At 34.2% G+C, this 19,269-nt stretch overlaps 1 protein-coding gene across 1 annotated transcript in view; it reads right to left on the bottom strand.

The window, feature by feature from the left end:
• Positions 1-3,603: 3,603 nt before the first annotated feature.
• Positions 3,604-19,269, bottom strand: part of ODR4 (odr-4 GPCR localization factor homolog) — a 35,242-nt gene continuing 19,576 nt past the window's right edge. Inside the window, exons 11-14 of the mRNA XM_045452706.1 lie at positions 18,614-18,704; positions 15,225-15,410; positions 8,392-8,502; positions 3,604-5,619 (exon numbers count right to left, since the gene is read on the bottom strand). Coding sequence (XP_045308662.1) covers positions 5,552-5,619; positions 8,392-8,502; positions 15,225-15,410; positions 18,614-18,704 — 456 coding nt within the window. The 3' untranslated portion in view covers positions 3,604-5,551. The remainder of the gene's footprint in view (positions 5,620-8,391; positions 8,503-15,224; positions 15,411-18,613; positions 18,705-19,269) is intronic.

Below are 19,269 nucleotides of genomic sequence, written 5' to 3'. Positions count from 1 at the left end.
CATGTACCTGAAACTGATTCAAATGATGAGATTATGGGCCTTGAGCCTGAATCTAAAGATGAAACTTTTAAGATGTCTTGAGAGGTGGTGAATTCATTTTCCACATCAGGAACATGAACTGCTATGTCCAGAGTCCACAGGGTATATTATGATAATAATCTCCAAAGATGGTTGCCATCAAATCCTTTCCTTCTCATATATGCATACCCATTGAGAGGTAAAGGTTTTTTCCCCTTCATCTTTAATCTAGGCTGGTCCTGTAGATTACTTTGACCAACACAATGTAGTGATGTTCTGAGATTTCTAAGCCAGGGCCTCAAAAAGACGCACAGGCCCTACTTCTTTCCTCTTGGAATACTCACAATTGGGATGTTACTTCTTGAATCCCAGTCATTACGATAGGAAGAAGCCCAGTCACCATGATGGAAGAACCCCAAGCCACACAGGCAACACAGAAGAAAACTGAGGTGTCTTAGGTGAGTTCCCAGCTGATGGCCAGTATCAACTGCCAACCATATGAATGAGCTATTTTGGATGTTTCAAACCTAATCAAGCTCCTAGAAAATTGTAGTTCTAGCCTACACCATGTGAAGAGCAACCCGATTCCTGTCAATTCAAAATTGTGGGGGAAAAAAAAAATGAAACAGTCATTGTTTTAAGCCAATTAAGTTTGGGGGTCATTTGTTAGTAGTAGACAACAAGAAAATATATATAAATATGTTAATACCATTAGGTACATAAAGTGAGTATCAAGTAACCCATTTCAACTCAAGAACTAAAAAATCACCAATAATGTTTCATCTATTCATTTGTTCCTTCTTGTCTTCCTGCTCTGCCATTAGTCTCACCTTGAAATGGTAATCAACATCCTGAATTTTTTGTATCACTCTGCCACATTAAAAAAAAAAAATTATCATGTGTTCCTGTGTAATATAGATGAGATTTGCTTGTTTTTAAACTTTATAAAAACTATCTATCATACTGCAGGCTTCTGAGACTTGCTTTCTCAGGTCATTCTCCCTATTAAATTAAATTACAGAGCCAATAATTTATTTTTCATTTCTTGTCAATAAACATTTGGGTGATTACAAATAAGGCTGCCTTGAACATTCTCACAGATGTACTCTTGTATACATATGGAAAGAATTTCTCTAAGGTATATATGTAGAAGTAGAATGGTCAGGTATTAGAGTATGTATATGGTTTACTTTAAAAGATATTGCCAAATTGCTTTCTAGGGCAAACTGTGTGTTGATTTACAACCCCACCTGTAAATGTCTTCTTGATGCAAATCTTCTTCATTAATATTGTCGTATTTCTTAACTTTTCATTTTACTGGATGTAAAATGATATTCACCATGGTCTTAGTTGATGACTTATGAGATTAAACATCTTTTCATGTGCTCAGTCACAACCTCTTAAAATGTCTGATTTGTCCTTTGTTCATTATGTCTACAGTACAGTGATGAATAGAAGTGGTGATAAAAGCATCCTTATTGAGTTCCTGATTTTAAATGTATAAATACAACTTAGTCATACTGCACTATCCTTTTTTATATAATGTTGAATTCAGCTGATCAATAGTGCTTTTGGTTTTAATATCTGTTAATGTGTGGGATGAGTCTGGAATTTTCTTTTCTCCTACTGAACGTAGGAGTAATCTGATTCTACTATCAGTAGTTATACTGGATCCACAAAATGAGCTGAAGAGTCTTTGGAAGAGTTTGTATGAGATGTTTAAATAGTATTGCCCTTGAAAAAGAAACATCTGTAGATGTGGGCTAGTCTGTCAAAAAAATTTTCATTACTTACTTTTCAACACTATTGAATAAGTCTATCTAGCTTGTCTATTTCTTCTTTAGACAATTTAAGGAAATTGTATTTTTCTAGACCTTAATCAATTTTGTCTGTTTTCAAGTATATTAAGATGCTTCTGTCAGTCTCAGCATTTTCATCTCTGCTATATCTATGGAATCCTTTTTTTTAAATGTTTTTTGTTTTTTTTTTTTTTTTTCAACGTTTATTTATTTTTGGGACAGAGAGAGACAGAGCATGAACGGGGGAGGGGCAGAGAGGAGGGAGACACAGAATCGGAAACAGGCTCCAGGCCCTGAGCCATCAGCCCAGAGCCTGACGCGGGGCTCGAACTCACGGACCGCGAGATCGTGACCTGGCTGAAGTCGGACGCTTAACCGACTGCGCCACCCAGGCGCCCCTAAATGTTTTTTGAGAGAGCGCACAAGTAGGGGAAGGGCAGAGAAAGAAGGGGACAGAGGATCTGAAGCGAGATCTGCACTGAGCAGCAAGCCCGATGCAGGGCTCAAACTCACCAACTGTGAGATCATGACCTGCACTGAAGTCTGAAGCTCAACTGACTGAACCACCCAGGTGCCCCAAGAATCCTTTTCAATCTTTATGTTGTCTACTTGGGCCCTGTTTTCTTCTTGTTCAATTACGCCAATTTTATTGTCATGAAGACAACTTTGACTTTGTGATTATTTTGTTTTCTAATTCATTGATTTCTTCCCTTGCCTGTATCTCCTTGCTTCAACATTGTTTATTCTGTTGTTCTTTTAAGTTACATACTCAAGCTTTTTAAAAAATTTAAGCATTTAAAGTCATTTCCTTCAGTGCAGTTTCTGCTGTAGCACCCACTTTCTCCAAACGTGGTACTTATAATTAAGTTCTAAGTATTTATGTTTTTAAAACATGTAAATGTATGCTTTTTAAAAAACTTAATATTTCTTACTGATCTCAAACTTATTTCTGATTATCCATTTAATACTGATTTTTAAAACTACTGTAATTTATTTCATGCCCAATACATGGTCAACTTTCGCTAATATAAAATGCATAAGAGTATTCTCTAATTGCTGATTATTTTAAATCTGTTGAATCAGTATGTTGATTGTATTATTCAAGTTTGGTTTTCCATTCATTTTTGGCTTGGTTTATTTACCAATAATTGAGAGCTGGTGAAATTTCCCACTCTGTTGTTCAATTTGTTGGTCTAGCCCTATAACTTATGTATTTTGAGGTCATTTTATAAAGTATATACAAATTTAAAATTGTTATTTATTTCTAGTGAATTGATCTTTTTATCATTTGGTGGCTTTCTCCATCTTTAATAATATTACCATAAAATCTAATTTGGATTTAATATCACCAAAGCTACACAAATTTTATTTGTCTGTGTTTTCATCTTTTAAAAAACCTAGCCTACAGCTGGATTTTAAAAACTTAATCAGTCTGTTGTTGAACTGGGTTTAGTCTATTCAAGTTTAATAGTATTACTTAACTTGTTACTATGATTTTATCTATTTTGCCCCTCTCCACCCCTAATTTCTTCCTTTTGTACTGTTACTGTATTCCTATTCCATTATTTTAAACTTCTTATCCTTTGCAATGATTCATTCCCTATCTACTATTTTTAGCAGTTACACTTGAAATTTTACCATACATATTCAACATACTTTAAACAGTATCTTCAACCACTTTCTGAACAATAAAGGCACCTCAGAACACTTTAATTCTAACCACCCTCCTTCCATCTTATAAGCTACTATCCAGTTTTTCAATTGTATCCTATTTTAGAAGTCCACATTCATGTTGCATAAAATGTTTATTTAGTTTTACATTTTTTTTTTACAGTTTTACTTCTTAAAAACACTTTTTTCATTACAATTGTTTTATAGTAACAACACTTGATTTACATGTTTATCACTTTATTTGTTCACTAGTCCTTCAATTTCAGATCACCCTTATGGAATCATTTTCCTTCTTGAAGATCATCCTTTTGCAGTTTCTTTAGCGAAAGTCTGTTGATGGCAAAAATCTGTTTTTCATCAGAACATTTCAGTTTTGCTTCATATAAATTCTAAGTTGATAATTAGTTTTTCTCATAATTTTGAATCCATCATCTTTTGGGTACATTGTTGCTATTGAGAAGCCTACTAAGTATGTGACTGTCTTGCCTTCATTGGTGATCTGTTTGTCCCTTTGATTGCTTTTAAAATCTTGTATTTGGTTACCTTTTTGTTCTAATACTTTGGGTTAGGCATGGATTTGATCCATATATGCCTGGGATATAATACGTTTCCTGAAATCATGAAGTCATATTTTTCCAACAAATCTGGAATAGTTATCTTCAAATATTGCCACTCCTCCACCCCTCTCTATTCTTTCCTCGTAATACTTCTAGTCTTTGTAATTCTTCTCTCCATATCTCTTAACTTCTCTTTAATATTTTTATTTTCTCGTTCCTTGTTTCTCCTTGCTGAGCGCTGGATAATTTCTTTAGAACTCACTTACAGTTTATTTATTGTGTCTTCAGTTGAGTCTAACATGATATTCAACATGCTTGAGGTTTTGGGTTTTTTTTAATTTCAAGTAACATTTTTTTCATTTTTAGCAGTTCTTTAGTTCTCATTTGTGCCTGTGGTTCCATCTTTCATAGAAGTTGGTGATGAGACCTTGGAGAACTGAATCCAAAGCTTATTATTTCTATGGGAGCTTTTTCATGCTAGCTGGTTTCGATTTGCACTTGTAATCTATACTGCTTTATCATAATCTATGGAAATCTTGAGGCTGTATCTTGCTTCTGCCAGAAGTATTTATAGGATACTATAAACTGGGTAGCAACTTCAACTGTACTGGCTAGGACGGCATGTCAGATTCAGATTCATCTCCTTGTTTCTAGTCCAAGGCAAATTGCATATTGGCAGTGTTGCAACTAGTATTTGCCATCTGAGTAACCACTGCCCACTTGCATGTTTAATAGAGTATTCACAATTCCCAATTCAAAATGTGTTCATTTTTGTGGGGGAGTCAAAATAGAGGTATGATTCTCAGAAACTTCCCTACTGTCTTTGAGCTGATTAATGCATTCAAAAGTAGGTTTTATTCAGGATTTAGTTTTGTAGTACCTAGTCTAATGTACCACTAGAAGTAAATGTCTAATATATTAAAACATGTATGATATGCTAACCTGAGAAAGCACATGATTTATGGCAATCCTTACCAACTCAAACCTCTCTGAAAAGGTTGCCTTACCCCTTGACCAGAACTCAATCAGTATTTTGTAACTGAGTATGCCTTAGAAAGGTCCTAGAGTATGAGTTCACCTAATAGGTAGTTGCCCCACTTCTTAGAAATTTCTCCAGTTATTCTATTACTAAGATATACAGTCAACCCTGACTATTCAAGTTTTCAATATCCTGATCAATATGCAATCCAGATCAAGAGGACTAAAATCTATGAAAGTAAGCCATCATTTTGAACATTTTTGAAAATAGATAATAAGGATTTGTGACATGCAACTTCCATCTATATGCACAACTTTATTTTTGCAAGCCTGAGCCATCTATAATATAAGCAGGGCTAAATGAGGCAGCTAGTGATTTCCATTTAGTCAGAAACACACCTAGTAGGCATTATTGGCAGCAGATCTGGCTGTTACTGTCTGAAATGTAAATGGATGGTCTGCATCTTTATGATTCATAATTGTTGGTCAGTGTTCTCTGGATGATCAGGAAGCTCTTTGTGTCTCACCCTAATCACTGAAGTAGTGAAAGGAGATCCCCGCAGCAAGGACTGCAACTGCAACCGCTGCAATCACACCTACAAGTAAAACAAACACAAAACACATGGAAATGATGAGCAAAAGAAAGGCTTAACTGATCCTCAGCTCTGAAATGCAGGTGACTGATGCGCCTAAACGAGACACACATGCACAAACACATATACTTCCACACACACATATATATGTACTAAAAGCCAGCAAAGTCTGAGGAGGAAAATACAGCTGTAAGTTGAACAGCTTGCCAAGGTTGAACTGGTAACCATGTACTTCACCACTTAGCAAACAAAACCCTAAAAAAAAAAAGCATGTCTCTTTAACACGTGTACTCACCTAAGAGAAAGACTCATACATACTTGAAAAGGTTTCTTTCTTTTTTTTATTTTTAATTTTTTAATGTTTATTTATTTTTGAGAGAAAGGGAGACATAGTATGAGTGGGAGAGGAGCAGAAAGAGACAGAATCTATGCTGTCAGCACAGAGCCTGATGTGGGGCTTGACCCACGAACCATCAGATCATGACCCGAGCTGAAATCGGATGCTTAACTGACTGAGCCACCCACGTGCCCCAAAAAGCCTTCTATAAATATGTACACTGAATAAGTCAGTCAGAGAAAAGACAAATACCATATGATTTCACTCATATGTGGAATTTAAGAAACACAACAGATGAACATAGGGGAAGGAAAAGAAAAATAAGATAAAAACAGAGCAGGAGACAAACCATAAGAGATTCTTAAATACAGAGAACAAACTGAGGGTTGCTGGAGGGGTGGTAGAGGGGGTGGGCTAAATGGGTGATGGGTACTAAAGAGGGTACTCGTTGGGATGAGTACTGGGTTTTATATGTAAGTGATGAATCACTGAATTTTATTCCTGAAACCATTACTACACTATATATTAATTGGTTGGATTTAAATAAAATTTTAAAAAATAAATTAATTAAATAAAATAAATATGTACAATGACATCCAAGCCATCTCATGGTAACTAGCTTAAACCATAAGAGAGCTCCAATGAGCAGTGTGTCTCAAACGTTACAAGGCAAAGTCAACTGTGTAGCTATTAAAACTACAAAAACTCAGATTCCACCATTATAAAATCTAAGAATTAGTAAGCCTGTGCTGGTAACTTTTATTTTTATTCATTTTTTTTTCTGATAATTATAAGTTAACCAAAACAAAACTGACCAGAGAAGTCCAGACACAGACCCACATATATACACACACTTTGGTACAAAGAATTTGGGTAATCAGCTAATGAGTAAGTGACAACAAAAACAACTAAATTTCCTAACTTCTCTCAGTCAAAAGTCTTAATGCTTACAAAGCATTTTTCAAATTGGCATTCCACTTAACAACAGTCTACATGTTCTTCCATTAGTAAGTCTGAACAATGTTAAAGTGACTGCCACACTTCTTGGAGCCTTTAAAATTTTGAAATTCAAATGACATATCGGACAAAGGGCTAGTATCCAAAATCTATAAAAAGCTCACCAAACTCCACACCCGAAAAACAAATAATCCAGTGAAGAAATGGGCAGAAAACATGAATAGACACTTCTCTAAAGAAGATATCTGGATGGCCAACAGGCACATGAAAAGATGCTCAACGTCGCTCCTCATCAGGGAAATACAAATCAAAACCACACTCAGATATCACCTCACGCCAGTCAGAGTGGCCAAAATGAACAAATCAGGAGACTATAGATGCTGGAGAGGATGTGGAGAAACGGGAACCCTCTTGCACTGTTGGTGGGAGTGCAAACTGGTGCAGCCTCTCTGGAAAACAGTGTGGAGGTTCCTCAAAAAATTAAAAATAGACCTACCTTATGACCCAGCAGTAGCACTGCTAGGAATTTACCCAAGGGATACAGGAGTACTGATGCATAGGGGCACTTGTACCCCAATGTTTATAGCAGCACTCTCAACAATAGCCAAATTATGGAAAGAGCCTAAATGTCCATCAACTGATGAATGGATAAAGAAATTGTGGTTTATATACACAATGGAGTACTACGTGGCAATGAGAAAGAATGAAATATGGCCCTTTGTAGCAACGTGGATGGAACTGGAGAGTATTATGCTAAGTGAAATAAGCCATACAGAGAAAGACAGATACTATACGTGTTCACTCTTATGTGGATCCTGAAAAACTTAACAGGAACCCATGGGGGAGGGGAAGGAAAAAAAAAAAAAAAGAGGTTAGAGTGGGAGAGAGCCAAAGCATAAGAGACTGTTAAAAACTGAGAACAAACTGAGGGTTGATGGGGGGTGGGAGGGAGGGGAGGGTGGGTAATGGGTATTCAGGAGGGCACCTGTTGGGATGAGCACTGGGTGTTGTACGGAAACCAATTTGACAATAAATTTCATATATTTAAAAATAAATAAATAAATAAATAAATAAATAAATAAATAAATAAATAAATAAAATTTTGAAATTCATTATGAATTTCCAGACTTGCATTTGACTTTTTTCATAGAACACATACCAAAATCTTCTATGTTAACAGTTTTGCAAAGAACACCAGTTTGCAAAGCACTGGCCCAACTATACTGAGTCCCAAAACTCAACATGTTTTTCTTCTAAAAACACCAAAAAAATTAACAGAAAGTATCATGTTCGAGGGCACTTGAGATAATGCATTATTTATAAATCTTTCCATCTCCAGGATCTAGCACTTTCCATAATACTCAAATACTCCTTAAACCAGTACTTCTAAGAAAGCAAAAATGGAATGGAAACAATTTTAAAATAATAAGAAAACTCAAAATTCAAAATATCTTTTCAATGTTATAAAAGAAATTAAATACCTATGTTTTGCTGAATTTTCAGTATTATTCTAGTTTTAATTGGTTTTTCAGGATGTTCATCATCTGTGCTGTCCAATGAAGCTTCAGTATTCACAGAGTACCTCATACAAGCTGCAAGAGGATAATAATAATTTAATAATAATTCCTAAATGAGAATTACCATTTTAAAATTAATTTTAAAGAATATCATAAAGAGCATATACAACAAGCTCCATTTTCCTTCAACTTGACTTTTTTTAATAACACAATGTATTTGCTCATTATCAAATGCAGGCCAATTCAATCTCATGGAATGTATGTTAAAATGACAATTTTTAAAATCCTGTATGTAATTTTATAACTGACTGAAATCAAACAGCCATAGAGCTAGTTCTGAGTGACTCCCACAAATTATAATTCATTTACTATATGGTAGTAGAAATAAACTGATACCAAAAATCAAACCAGATAGGAGCAGGGTAACCTTCACTCTTAATTGGGATTAATTTCTATCGTTCTTATTGATGGTTTGACAATTAATAACTTCAAATAATTAGATATTAATAATAAAAGCAGGGATTTGCAAATTGCAGCCCATGGGCCAGACTTTATGTGCCCCACAAAGCCTAAAATATTTACTATTTGGACCTATAAAGAAAAAGTTTGCTGACTGGATCTAACCTGAAATTTGATATGTAGTTGTACCCTTTAAATTTTTTCACGTTTATTTTGCGAAAGGAGCAGAGAGTGAGGGAGAAAGAGAACTCCAAACAGGCTTCTACACTGTCAGCGCAGAGCCCGAAAGGGGCTTGAACTCACAAACCATGAGATTATGACCTGAGCTGAAATCCAGAGTTGGATGCTTAACTGACTGAGCCACCGGGGTGCCCTGACATACAGTAGTACCCTCTTATCTGCAGATAAGTATCTTTCAGATACTTGCAGTCATCTACAGTCCAACAGCAGATGATCTTCTGACACAGCAGATGATCTTCTGACACAGCATCAAAAGGTCAACAGTAGCCTAATCCTTGTCACAATGCCTGCGTCATTCACCTCACTTTATCTCATGAGACATTTTATCATCTCATATCATCACAAGGGGGGAGTATAAATACAAGAAGATATTTGGAGAAAAAGAAAGAGCACATGCACATAACTTCTTTAATAGTATACTGTTATGACTGTTCTATTTTATTGTTAGTTATCATTGTAAACTCTTACTGTGCCTAATTTATAAACTAAACTTTATCACAAGTACATATACATAGGGAAAAACACAGTATAGAGAGTTCGGTACTATCTGCAGTTTCAGGCTTCTATTGGGGGTCTTGGAACTTATCCTCTGCAAATAAGAAGGGACTACTGTATTCAAGCAAAATATGATCATAAATTTGACCTTAAAACAACTCAATGTTAAGCAAGGCAACTCTTTATCCCATTTTACAGATGGAAAATAGGACCTGGGAAGTTAAGTGCATATTTGAGGGTAATGGATAGCAGACTGAGGATTCAAATACAAGTTCTCTATTTCATTATACTAGCAATAATTTATGTAGGTTGGTTTAGCTGAATTTATTTAACATTGATTAAAAAAAGTGTTTCAACTAAAGGGCCGCCTGGGTGGTTCAATCAGTTAAGCATCCGAATCCTGACTTCAGCTCAGGTCATGATCTCACAGTTTGTGGCATTGAGCCCCGCGTCGGCACAGAGCCTACCTAGGACTCTCTTTCTCCTCTCTGCCCCTTCTCCCACCTCTAATCAGTGCATATACTCTACCTCTCAAAGTAAATAAACTTAAAAAAAAAAAGTGTTTGAACTAAGAACATCCTTAGAGATCACATAGACTAGTGGTTTTCATGTTTTTTCCTAGTGCTAAAGAATCTGACAGAAAATCCCAGCATGTAAAATAGATGAAAATAGAATTACGCAGCTAAAACAAGAATGGAGGGATCCTGAAGCCAGACTCCCTTCCTTCCTTCAGAGGTGGTAATCAAATGCTGTTCTATAGAGCTCTAGGGAACTATCTGAAAGCATCTGCTCCATGTTGATACCTTTGTTTACAAAGAGAACACAGAGAGACAGTAACTACTGTTTAAATTCAAGGCTGGGGCGCCTGGGTGGTGCAGTCGGTTAAGCGTCCGACTTCAGCCAGGTCACGATCTCGCGGTCCGTGAGTTCGAGCCCCGCGTCGGGCTCTGGGCTGATGGCTCAGAGCCTGGAGCCTGTTTCCGATTCTGTGTCTCCCTCTCTCTCTGCCCCTCCCCCGTTCATGCTCTGTCTCTCTCTGTCCCAAAAATAAATAAACGTTGAAAAAAAAAAAAAAACTTAAAAAATAAACCTATCTTTTTAAAAAAAAATAAATAAATTAAATAAATAAATAAATAAATAAATTCAAGGTAAAATAACAATGGAGTACTACGTGGCAATGAAAAAGAATGAAATATGGCCCTTTGTAGCAACATGGATGGAACTGGAGAGTGTTATGATAAGTGAAATAAGCCATACAGAGAAAGACAGATACCATATGTTACCACTCTTAGGTGGATCCTGAGAAACTTAACAGAAACCCATGGGGGAGGGGAAGGGGAAAAAGAAAAAAAAAGGAGGTTAGAGTGGGAGAGAGCCAAAGCATAAAAGACTCTTAAAAACTGAGAACAAATTGAGGGTTGATGGGGGGGTGGGAGGGAGGGGAGGGTGGGTGATGGGTATTCAGGAGGGCACCTTTTGGGATGAGCACTGGGTGTTGTATGGAAACCAATTTGACAATAAACTTCATATACTGAAAAAAAATAAATTCAAGGTAAAATAGATAATTTCCTGGATTTAAAATGTCTTTACAGACATCTTTATATCTCAATATAACAGCACAGGCTCACAAGTATGATACATAAACTTATGGAAACAGTTATTTGTGGTACCAAAATGAATGAAAGAGAAAGAAAAAAATGCCTATTTTTACCAATTTCTCATGAAGATAAGTTTACTGTCATTTTCAGAAATCATCTTTAGCAACTACTTCATTACAACCTAGGCTATCACTGTTTCTTTTTTCCCTCTTCAAGCATATGATGAAAGTACTTTAAAGACAAACACAAAACCCCCTTCTCTTTTTTTTTCTCCCATATCACATTGGTTGCAAAGGCTAACAAACTCTTATCATGAATTATCTCTAGAACCATTCAGTCTTCTATATTTCCAGTTTTCTAGTTTTCTCAAGGGCTCTAACACTCTACTTCTAGATTACATTAGCCCACCCCTAACTTTATATTTCCCCTAACTTCACCTATAGATCAAAAGGTTGAATGCACAGCACACTTATTCATGGTACCACACACACACAACTCTGGCTTCTCTGTCAGTAAATAAAATAAATAATTTCTATTAGTAAATAAAATAAAAAAACTTTTTTTGGGGGGCCACTAAAATCCTTGTATCTGATAACAAATAAAAATAATGGATGAAGCAGAAATTAAACTTATTTGCTAAAGGATTTTTTTTTACTTGAGTACTTGTATTTAAAGAGCACAAAAATGGTTTTGTCATGATGTTGCTTACGCATTTAACATTGAATTGTTACCTGCAAAAGTCATGCTCTAGTAATGTCAAATCCTCTGCACAAATAATTTAGTTCTCTAAAAAAAGATATTTCATTGCTCTATTTCCATTTTGAATCTGTCATACAAAATCATATTGCTTTGATACAAATCTGAGATCATTTACTGAAGCAGAGCCATAACAACTTATTTGTGCTTGTTTTTGGTGGGGACTTTTAGGACTTTAATTCAAATCTCAGACATTATGTCATTTTCCTAGTATCTGAAATTTAAATGCAAATAACATGATTCGATAGGAAGTTAGATCTTAACCATTCCTTAAAACCAGGTAATTTTAACTTCAGACAAACCCCAAATTAATCATGTGAGAAAGTAGAGCAACTGTCAACAAACGAGAAAAAACAAGAGCCATAATGAATGCATGCTAAGTTATCAACGTGATCAATTTTATTCCAAGCTATTGATAGTTAGGACTGTTTAGATGCTTAAAATAAAATGTTAGGACTTGAACTCCTTAGTGGTCTTCTTCCCCATCCCTGAATACTAAAGTAATGAGGTTTCACTATAACCAGTGATGTAGTCGTAAAAATACATGTTCATTAGTACTTCTCTTTCCTTCATAATTATCAATGTTTAACCAAACAACAATTAATTAGCTCTAATAAAAAGACACAATTGGCAAAGATGAGTTTCACCAGATTTTAAAGGTAGGTCTCCAAATTTTTAGCTGATACTGTAGATAAAATACATCTGAGTTATTAAGTTAATATCTAGTAGGAGATGACTAACACACCTAAGAAATTCTAAAGCCACAGTTATCCCTCACCTTAAGTGAGTCATTTTTACAAACAAATTGTTCTTCATCCCTTAAGTCATTTAAAAGTATGTTATTTTAAGGTACTTACCTGGCAAAATATGTATTTCAAACATAGCAACTACTTGGCAAGTATATTATAGTATAGAAATAATAATAATCAGCAAATAATAACACCAAATACTTAGAAAATTAAGCCAGATACTTATAACAAGTTTAACACCCCTAAATGTACAGTAATTGATTTTAATTTTTGAACTTGAACAACTGAACTCCACTTTTTATGATTTTACACAAAAACCCTAATTTCAAATATTTAGGAAAATCTATGTATACCATAAAATACTACTTTTATACTTTATGTTAACATTTTTCATTATAATTCAGAAGGTTCATTTTTTAAAAGTTTTATAATAATGCTAGTTAATATCATCTTACATTTATGTATCTCTTTTTGTTTAGAAAGTATTTTCCCTAACATTTATATTAAATTCTCATATCAACCCCAAGAGAATCTGGGGTTCAGAGGTGAATTGTTTAAAGTCACACATATGTAAGTGGCACACCTGAACTCAGTTAAAATATTATCTCCATAAAATTATGCATCTAATATTCTTGAGTAAACTAATAAATGAATAAATGAGTGACAAATAAATTGAGAAATAAAGAAGTGAATAAGTGAATATAGTTCTAAACCAATAGGATACTAATGAAAAAGCACTTGATTTTTCTACTAAAATGTTTGTTTTTACCCTGTCGCATAATTTGGGAATATGTTATTTGGTTATTAAATATGCTAATTACCAAATCATTCCTTCTAATTCAACAAAAACTTGATGAAGCAAAACTAATATAATTCTAGACAAGTCATATTCTTGGCCACAATACATCTGATGTTAGTGTTCAATTCCTAAAAAAACCCTAGATTTACTTTTAGTGCATTCATCATTCAAAATGAACTCAAATGTCACAGAATGAACACAAATGCTCTCAGATTTTTTCTAATCCCAGACAAGGATAATGCCTGTGCTGAATGTTCTGATAATTCTGTTCATCCCTCTATTATAGAACTAATCACCTTGTTTTAGAATAACTCATTTTTCTCTATTTCCCACTATACCATGAGCTTCTTATAGTCAGGACTATATATTTGATCTCTAGAACCCTCATGCTTAATACAGAATAGGCAATCAAAAATAATCAATCAGGGGTGCCTGGGTGGCTCAGACGGTTGAGTGTCCGACTTTTGATTTTGGCTCAGGTCACGATCCCACAGTTTGTGAGACTGAGCCCAGCATCAGGCTTCACAGTGCAGAGCCTGCTTGGAATTATCTCCCTCTCCCTCTGCCCCTTCCCTGATCATGTTCTCTCTTTTTCTCTCAAGATAAATAAATTAAAAGAAAAATTTTTTAAGTAATCATTCAAACACTAATTTGGGATTTATGTACATTTCAAAAACAGTGCAGACTCCGTAAAGAAGCACATTTCCCATAATGAAGTAGTATCTTCAATACATCATATAATACTAGAAAAACATATAATCTAGAAATCATGAGTTTGACACAGGATACATTTAAGTATACATAGCCAAACTTTCCAAGTTGCTGTTTTGTTCCTTTGTGTTTGTAATGTTAAACTCTTCCTACTCAAGTTAATCCATCTCTATACTAGATTACCAGCATAAAAAAAAAATCACATATTTTTAAATGTTCGTCTGTTTAATATGTTTAAACATGTTTAATATGTTTAAATAACATGTTTAAATATGTTTAATATGTTTCATCACATATTTTTAAATGTTTCAGGAAGCCTGCTATACACTCTTGTACACTTATTTATAGATATGTTTTCATATCCTGCCTTCACTAGAAACAAAACAAAAACAAAGCAAAGCAAAACAAAACAAAAACAGCCTTCTAAAATGTAAGGTCAAATGTGAAAGTGACAGGGGAAGAAATTATGTTACATAATTAGATGCTATGGCAAATCTGTGCTCTATAAAAATAAAGTTGATCTAATGTTTGGAACTGCCTTTTTCAGCTTAGTATCCCAATTATATGAAAGAGACAAGAAAATAGAGGCCAATATATGAAAAAGATGTTTAATAAAGTGTTTAAAAAACACTGCGACATTATGCTTAACCAAATATTAAGATAATGAATTTTAAGAAAACTTTCCATATAATAAAACAAATACCTTAAGAGCTATATATTTCCACTTATTTAAGGATGAATTTTTTTAATGAAGATCTACTTGCTAGGCTTAGAAAAATTTTAAGTATCTTAAATTTTGGTAGAATTTTCCTAGAAAACACTGACTACATGTTCATCATATTTGGAATTTAACAGACACATTTTTAAATGTCTTGAAAATATCAAACAGAACTAGTGTCAAAGAAATCTAAAGACATATTTAAACTAGATGCCTCATAGGTAATCTTAGGAAAAGTTTAATGAGGTTCTTAAGTAACATTATATAATTACCTGTGTTTATTTCCTCTGCAATTTCCAAATCTTCTATTTGAATCATATGATCTAACATCTCTATAAAATGGTCTCTCATTTCTTCAGCTGACTCATCACCAAATTTATAATCACATAACATTATAGTGGATCCCGGAATGGGGACAAAAACTCGGTGAGGGAGGATGTGAAACTCTTTTTCAGAATCTAAATGGAGAAGGAACATTATCAATATTTAGATAGGTCTGTCACTAGGATCACTGATATATTTTGATAAGTATATGAAAATATACACTAATAAAAACAAAACCTAAAAGGTCTTTTCATTTTCTAATTGATCTTACACAAAATTGCTCTTACTGAATTCTGCTTTACCTTAACACCCTGGCCTCTGCAAGGGACTCCATGATGCTCCTATGAAATGTAAACTTACCCACTGCCTTCAGTGTGAAGATACTGTTACTTATATATTTTTGTAATATCCACTGTCCTATGAAAGAATACCCAATAGAGAATTTTGTCCCTGGTCTCAGAAATAGTTGTTTTTCTTATTTCTTACTTTCTTATTGTACTTCTTACAAGCAATGGATTTTATAAAAATAGTATTTCTCTTCTTCATGTAAGTTTGGAGCCAAATTAGTGGCCCACTTACACCAAGTGTATAGGACATGATAGTACATTTCACACAAATCTTACCACTGACTTCATCTTACTAGATCTAGGCTGATTAGCCACTAACTTCATCCTGCTTTCTTTTTCATTTTCCCTTTACCTCATTCTCACCGCTAGTATTTATCTTGTTATCTTGTTAACTGTAATACCTTTTTGCAAACAGCCTTAAATTATCAATAGAAAAAATAATCTGGATATAAATAAACAGTATTTCATTCTTTGAATACTCACAAAGTAAAATATAATACTTCCCCTAATTTTTAACATAGTCACTGGTCTACATAAACACATAATAATTGTTTAGTTCAACACCATGATTCTAATGAACTATTAACAAAGATAGAGATATTGTGTAAAGAATGACCTCTTTCAGCAATGGATGTGATTAAATAAGCTACCAATATACAGATCAAATAGAAAACTAGGGCTCGCTTTAGTAGCAATCTACATTTCCTTGTCAGGAAACTAGTAGTAGCTTTATAAAATTATAAACAGAAGATGATGAAGGCGGCCTTAAGTGTCACAGGAAATGCTATGACTTAAAAATTATGTGTTCTTACCAGATTCTGCTTATTATCTTGTTTTCATATGAGAACTGGGAGAAAAATTTTACTATTTGACCAGGCTGCCTCCTAGCTGTAATATTATATTACTGCAATTTTTACTGTAGCATGTATATTGTCCACACATTGAAATTAGGAATGTATTATTTTATTCTGGGCTACAGTTTCTTATAACAGGCTAATGTAATTAGCTAAGGCCTCAAAGGCCACTCAATTACCAGTGAAAACTTTTATTTTTATTGAAAATTTAGGAATAATATTAGATTGTAACATTAACTTCTAATACATCAAACTTAACGTATACATATCACAACTGCTATGAGAAGTAATTTTACTACTTGAACATCACCAAAAATTTCAAAACACTAGCTCACTTAATATAAAACAATATCAATGCATTTTTAAAAGCTTTAAATAGAGTATTTAACTAAAGTGTGTGATAGGGTAGGTCTTTGGCATTAATGGTGAATGTATCCCTACGTCCCCAAAAATCCTAAAATTCACAGTTCAATTATAGCACAGTCTGTTGCTTAGAAAGTGAAGTAATGTTTAGCACCAGGAGAGTTATTACATACGCAAAGTTAAGTAGTAAAAACAAGGTCACACTGGGGCACCTGGGTGGCTCAGTAGGTTATTAAAAGTCTCTCTCTCTCTTTTTTTTTTTAAGTTTAAAGTTTATTTCTGTCTGAGCCAGACAGAGTGCATGAGCGGGGTAGGGAGAAGGGGGGAGAGAGAGAGAAAGAGAGAGAGAGAGAGAGAGAGAGAGGACCCAAACAGCCTCCACACTGTTATGTTAGGTCAGAGCCCAACGGGAGGTTCGATCTCATGAATCATGAGATCATGACCTGAGCCAAAACCAAGAGTTGGATACTTAACTGACTGAGCCACCCAGGCACCCTGCATTTGACTCTAGATTTTGGCTCAGGTCATAATCTCAGCAGTTCATGAGATTGAGCCCTGCAGTGAGTTCTGCACTGACAGTGCAGAGCCTGCTTGGGATTCTCTCTCCCTCTCTGCCCCTCCTTTGCTCTCTCTCTCTCTCAAAAACAGTAAATGAATTAAAACACACACACACACACACACGCGCGCGCGCGCACACAAGGCCACACTGACATGAGGCTGATAGGCTGGTAGGCTGGGTGACTAATTGACCAGGTTTTACATACTTCACAAAACAAAAATCTCAATCCAACTGCTGCTTATAAAATTCAAATTCATGTCTCAGCAAACTATACATTATTACTAAATGGAGCTTCAGGGTTACTTGTGAAGTACAGAAAGGACAAATGTTAAATTAAATCTGGCAATTCCACCAATCTATCATACTACAGATATAAAAGAGATAATTAGTCCACCAAACCTAATATACTAGCTATCAGTAGTCCTAAAAGAAGTTAGTTATACAGAGAAGATTTTCCTATAAACATAAAAATATTCCCTTAACAAGCTAATGTACACGTTTCATTTAGATACATGTTCAACTGTGAATTGCAAATGCACTCACACCTGAATGGTTGGAAGGTAGAGAAAAGAGTGTAACTTCAAAAAGCATACTCAATATAATTCTCCTTTTGAGTAAAAAAAAAATATTATTAACACAAATTACATAAATGGTATAGTTTATATTTCTCAAAAGATGGAATAATTATAAAAGATTAAGACAGAATGACCCAGTCTTTTTCAAATCTAATAAAGTTTGTTATAGTAATAATGAGAAGTATATAAATTAGTATACAAAAAAACTTAAGAAAGATCAACTGCATATATACTACAAATTAATACCTACTAAAAATTTATTATATAATACTTAACACTAATAAATATTTTGTTTTGGATAAATTTTTTTTTTAAACACCAGATATTAATTTAATAATATTAGCTTTAAAATGTTAATACAGTTTACCCATTCTGGCAGAAATTCATGCAGAGTTTACAAAAAAATCCTCCCTCAGATTTTAAAAATGTTGACAGATTTGCTATTATAAGGTGTTTCAAACATTTTTTTGGGGGGTGGCAACTGAAAAATTGTCATTTGCTAAAAAAAGTAAAAGATGCCATATCGTTATAAAAGACAGATATAGGTAGTTACAAAAGATAACATATCTATTACATTTTGACATCCTATTACTGTATTGATAACACACACATAAAAAGTTCTTAATTTTATACTCATAACTTTTTTTTCTGGAACTTCATTCAAAAGCAGATCCTCAAATAGTATTTCACAACGATCTGCAACTGTATTCAATATATCTCTCTTCATTGCCTATAAAAAAAAAAACACAATAAGAAATGAAATCCGTGACTTTAGATTTGCATTATTTTATTACCACTCCCCGCCCAACATAGTTGACCTCCCTGTATAATCATGTTTACTACAATAATTGGTGGTACATCATCTCATTTTTGTTAAAGTTTATTTATTTGAGTGAGAGAGAGATAGAGAGAAAGCTCAGGGGAGGGGCAGAGAGAGAATCCCAATCGCTGATAGTGTGGAGTCTGATGTGGGGCTCGATGCCACAAACCATGAAATCATGACCTGAGCCCAAATCAAGTCACTTAAGTGACTGAGTCACCCAGGCGCCCCACATCATTCCATTTTTTTAATATCCATTGCTTTAACATGATTAACACATTAACAGTTTAACAGCACATTTGCCTAGCCTTCATTTAAATAATTAATTAAAACCAAATAAATGAATGAAATTTTGTATCTAAACAAATAAAGCTAGTGTTCCAAATTAGGAAATGTATAATTATAACAAAAGTGCCAGTCATCATTTTTTAAATTTCTGAATTATCCAGATTATAGAATACTAGGTAATAATATT

Source organism: Leopardus geoffroyi, chromosome C3 (assembly GCF_018350155.1).
Source record: "Leopardus geoffroyi isolate Oge1 chromosome C3, O.geoffroyi_Oge1_pat1.0, whole genome shotgun sequence".
NCBI lineage: Eukaryota > Metazoa > Chordata > Mammalia > Carnivora > Felidae > Leopardus > Leopardus geoffroyi.
The sequence above is the reverse complement of the archived record's forward strand: the minus strand, read 5'-3'. Positions and strand labels throughout refer to the sequence as shown.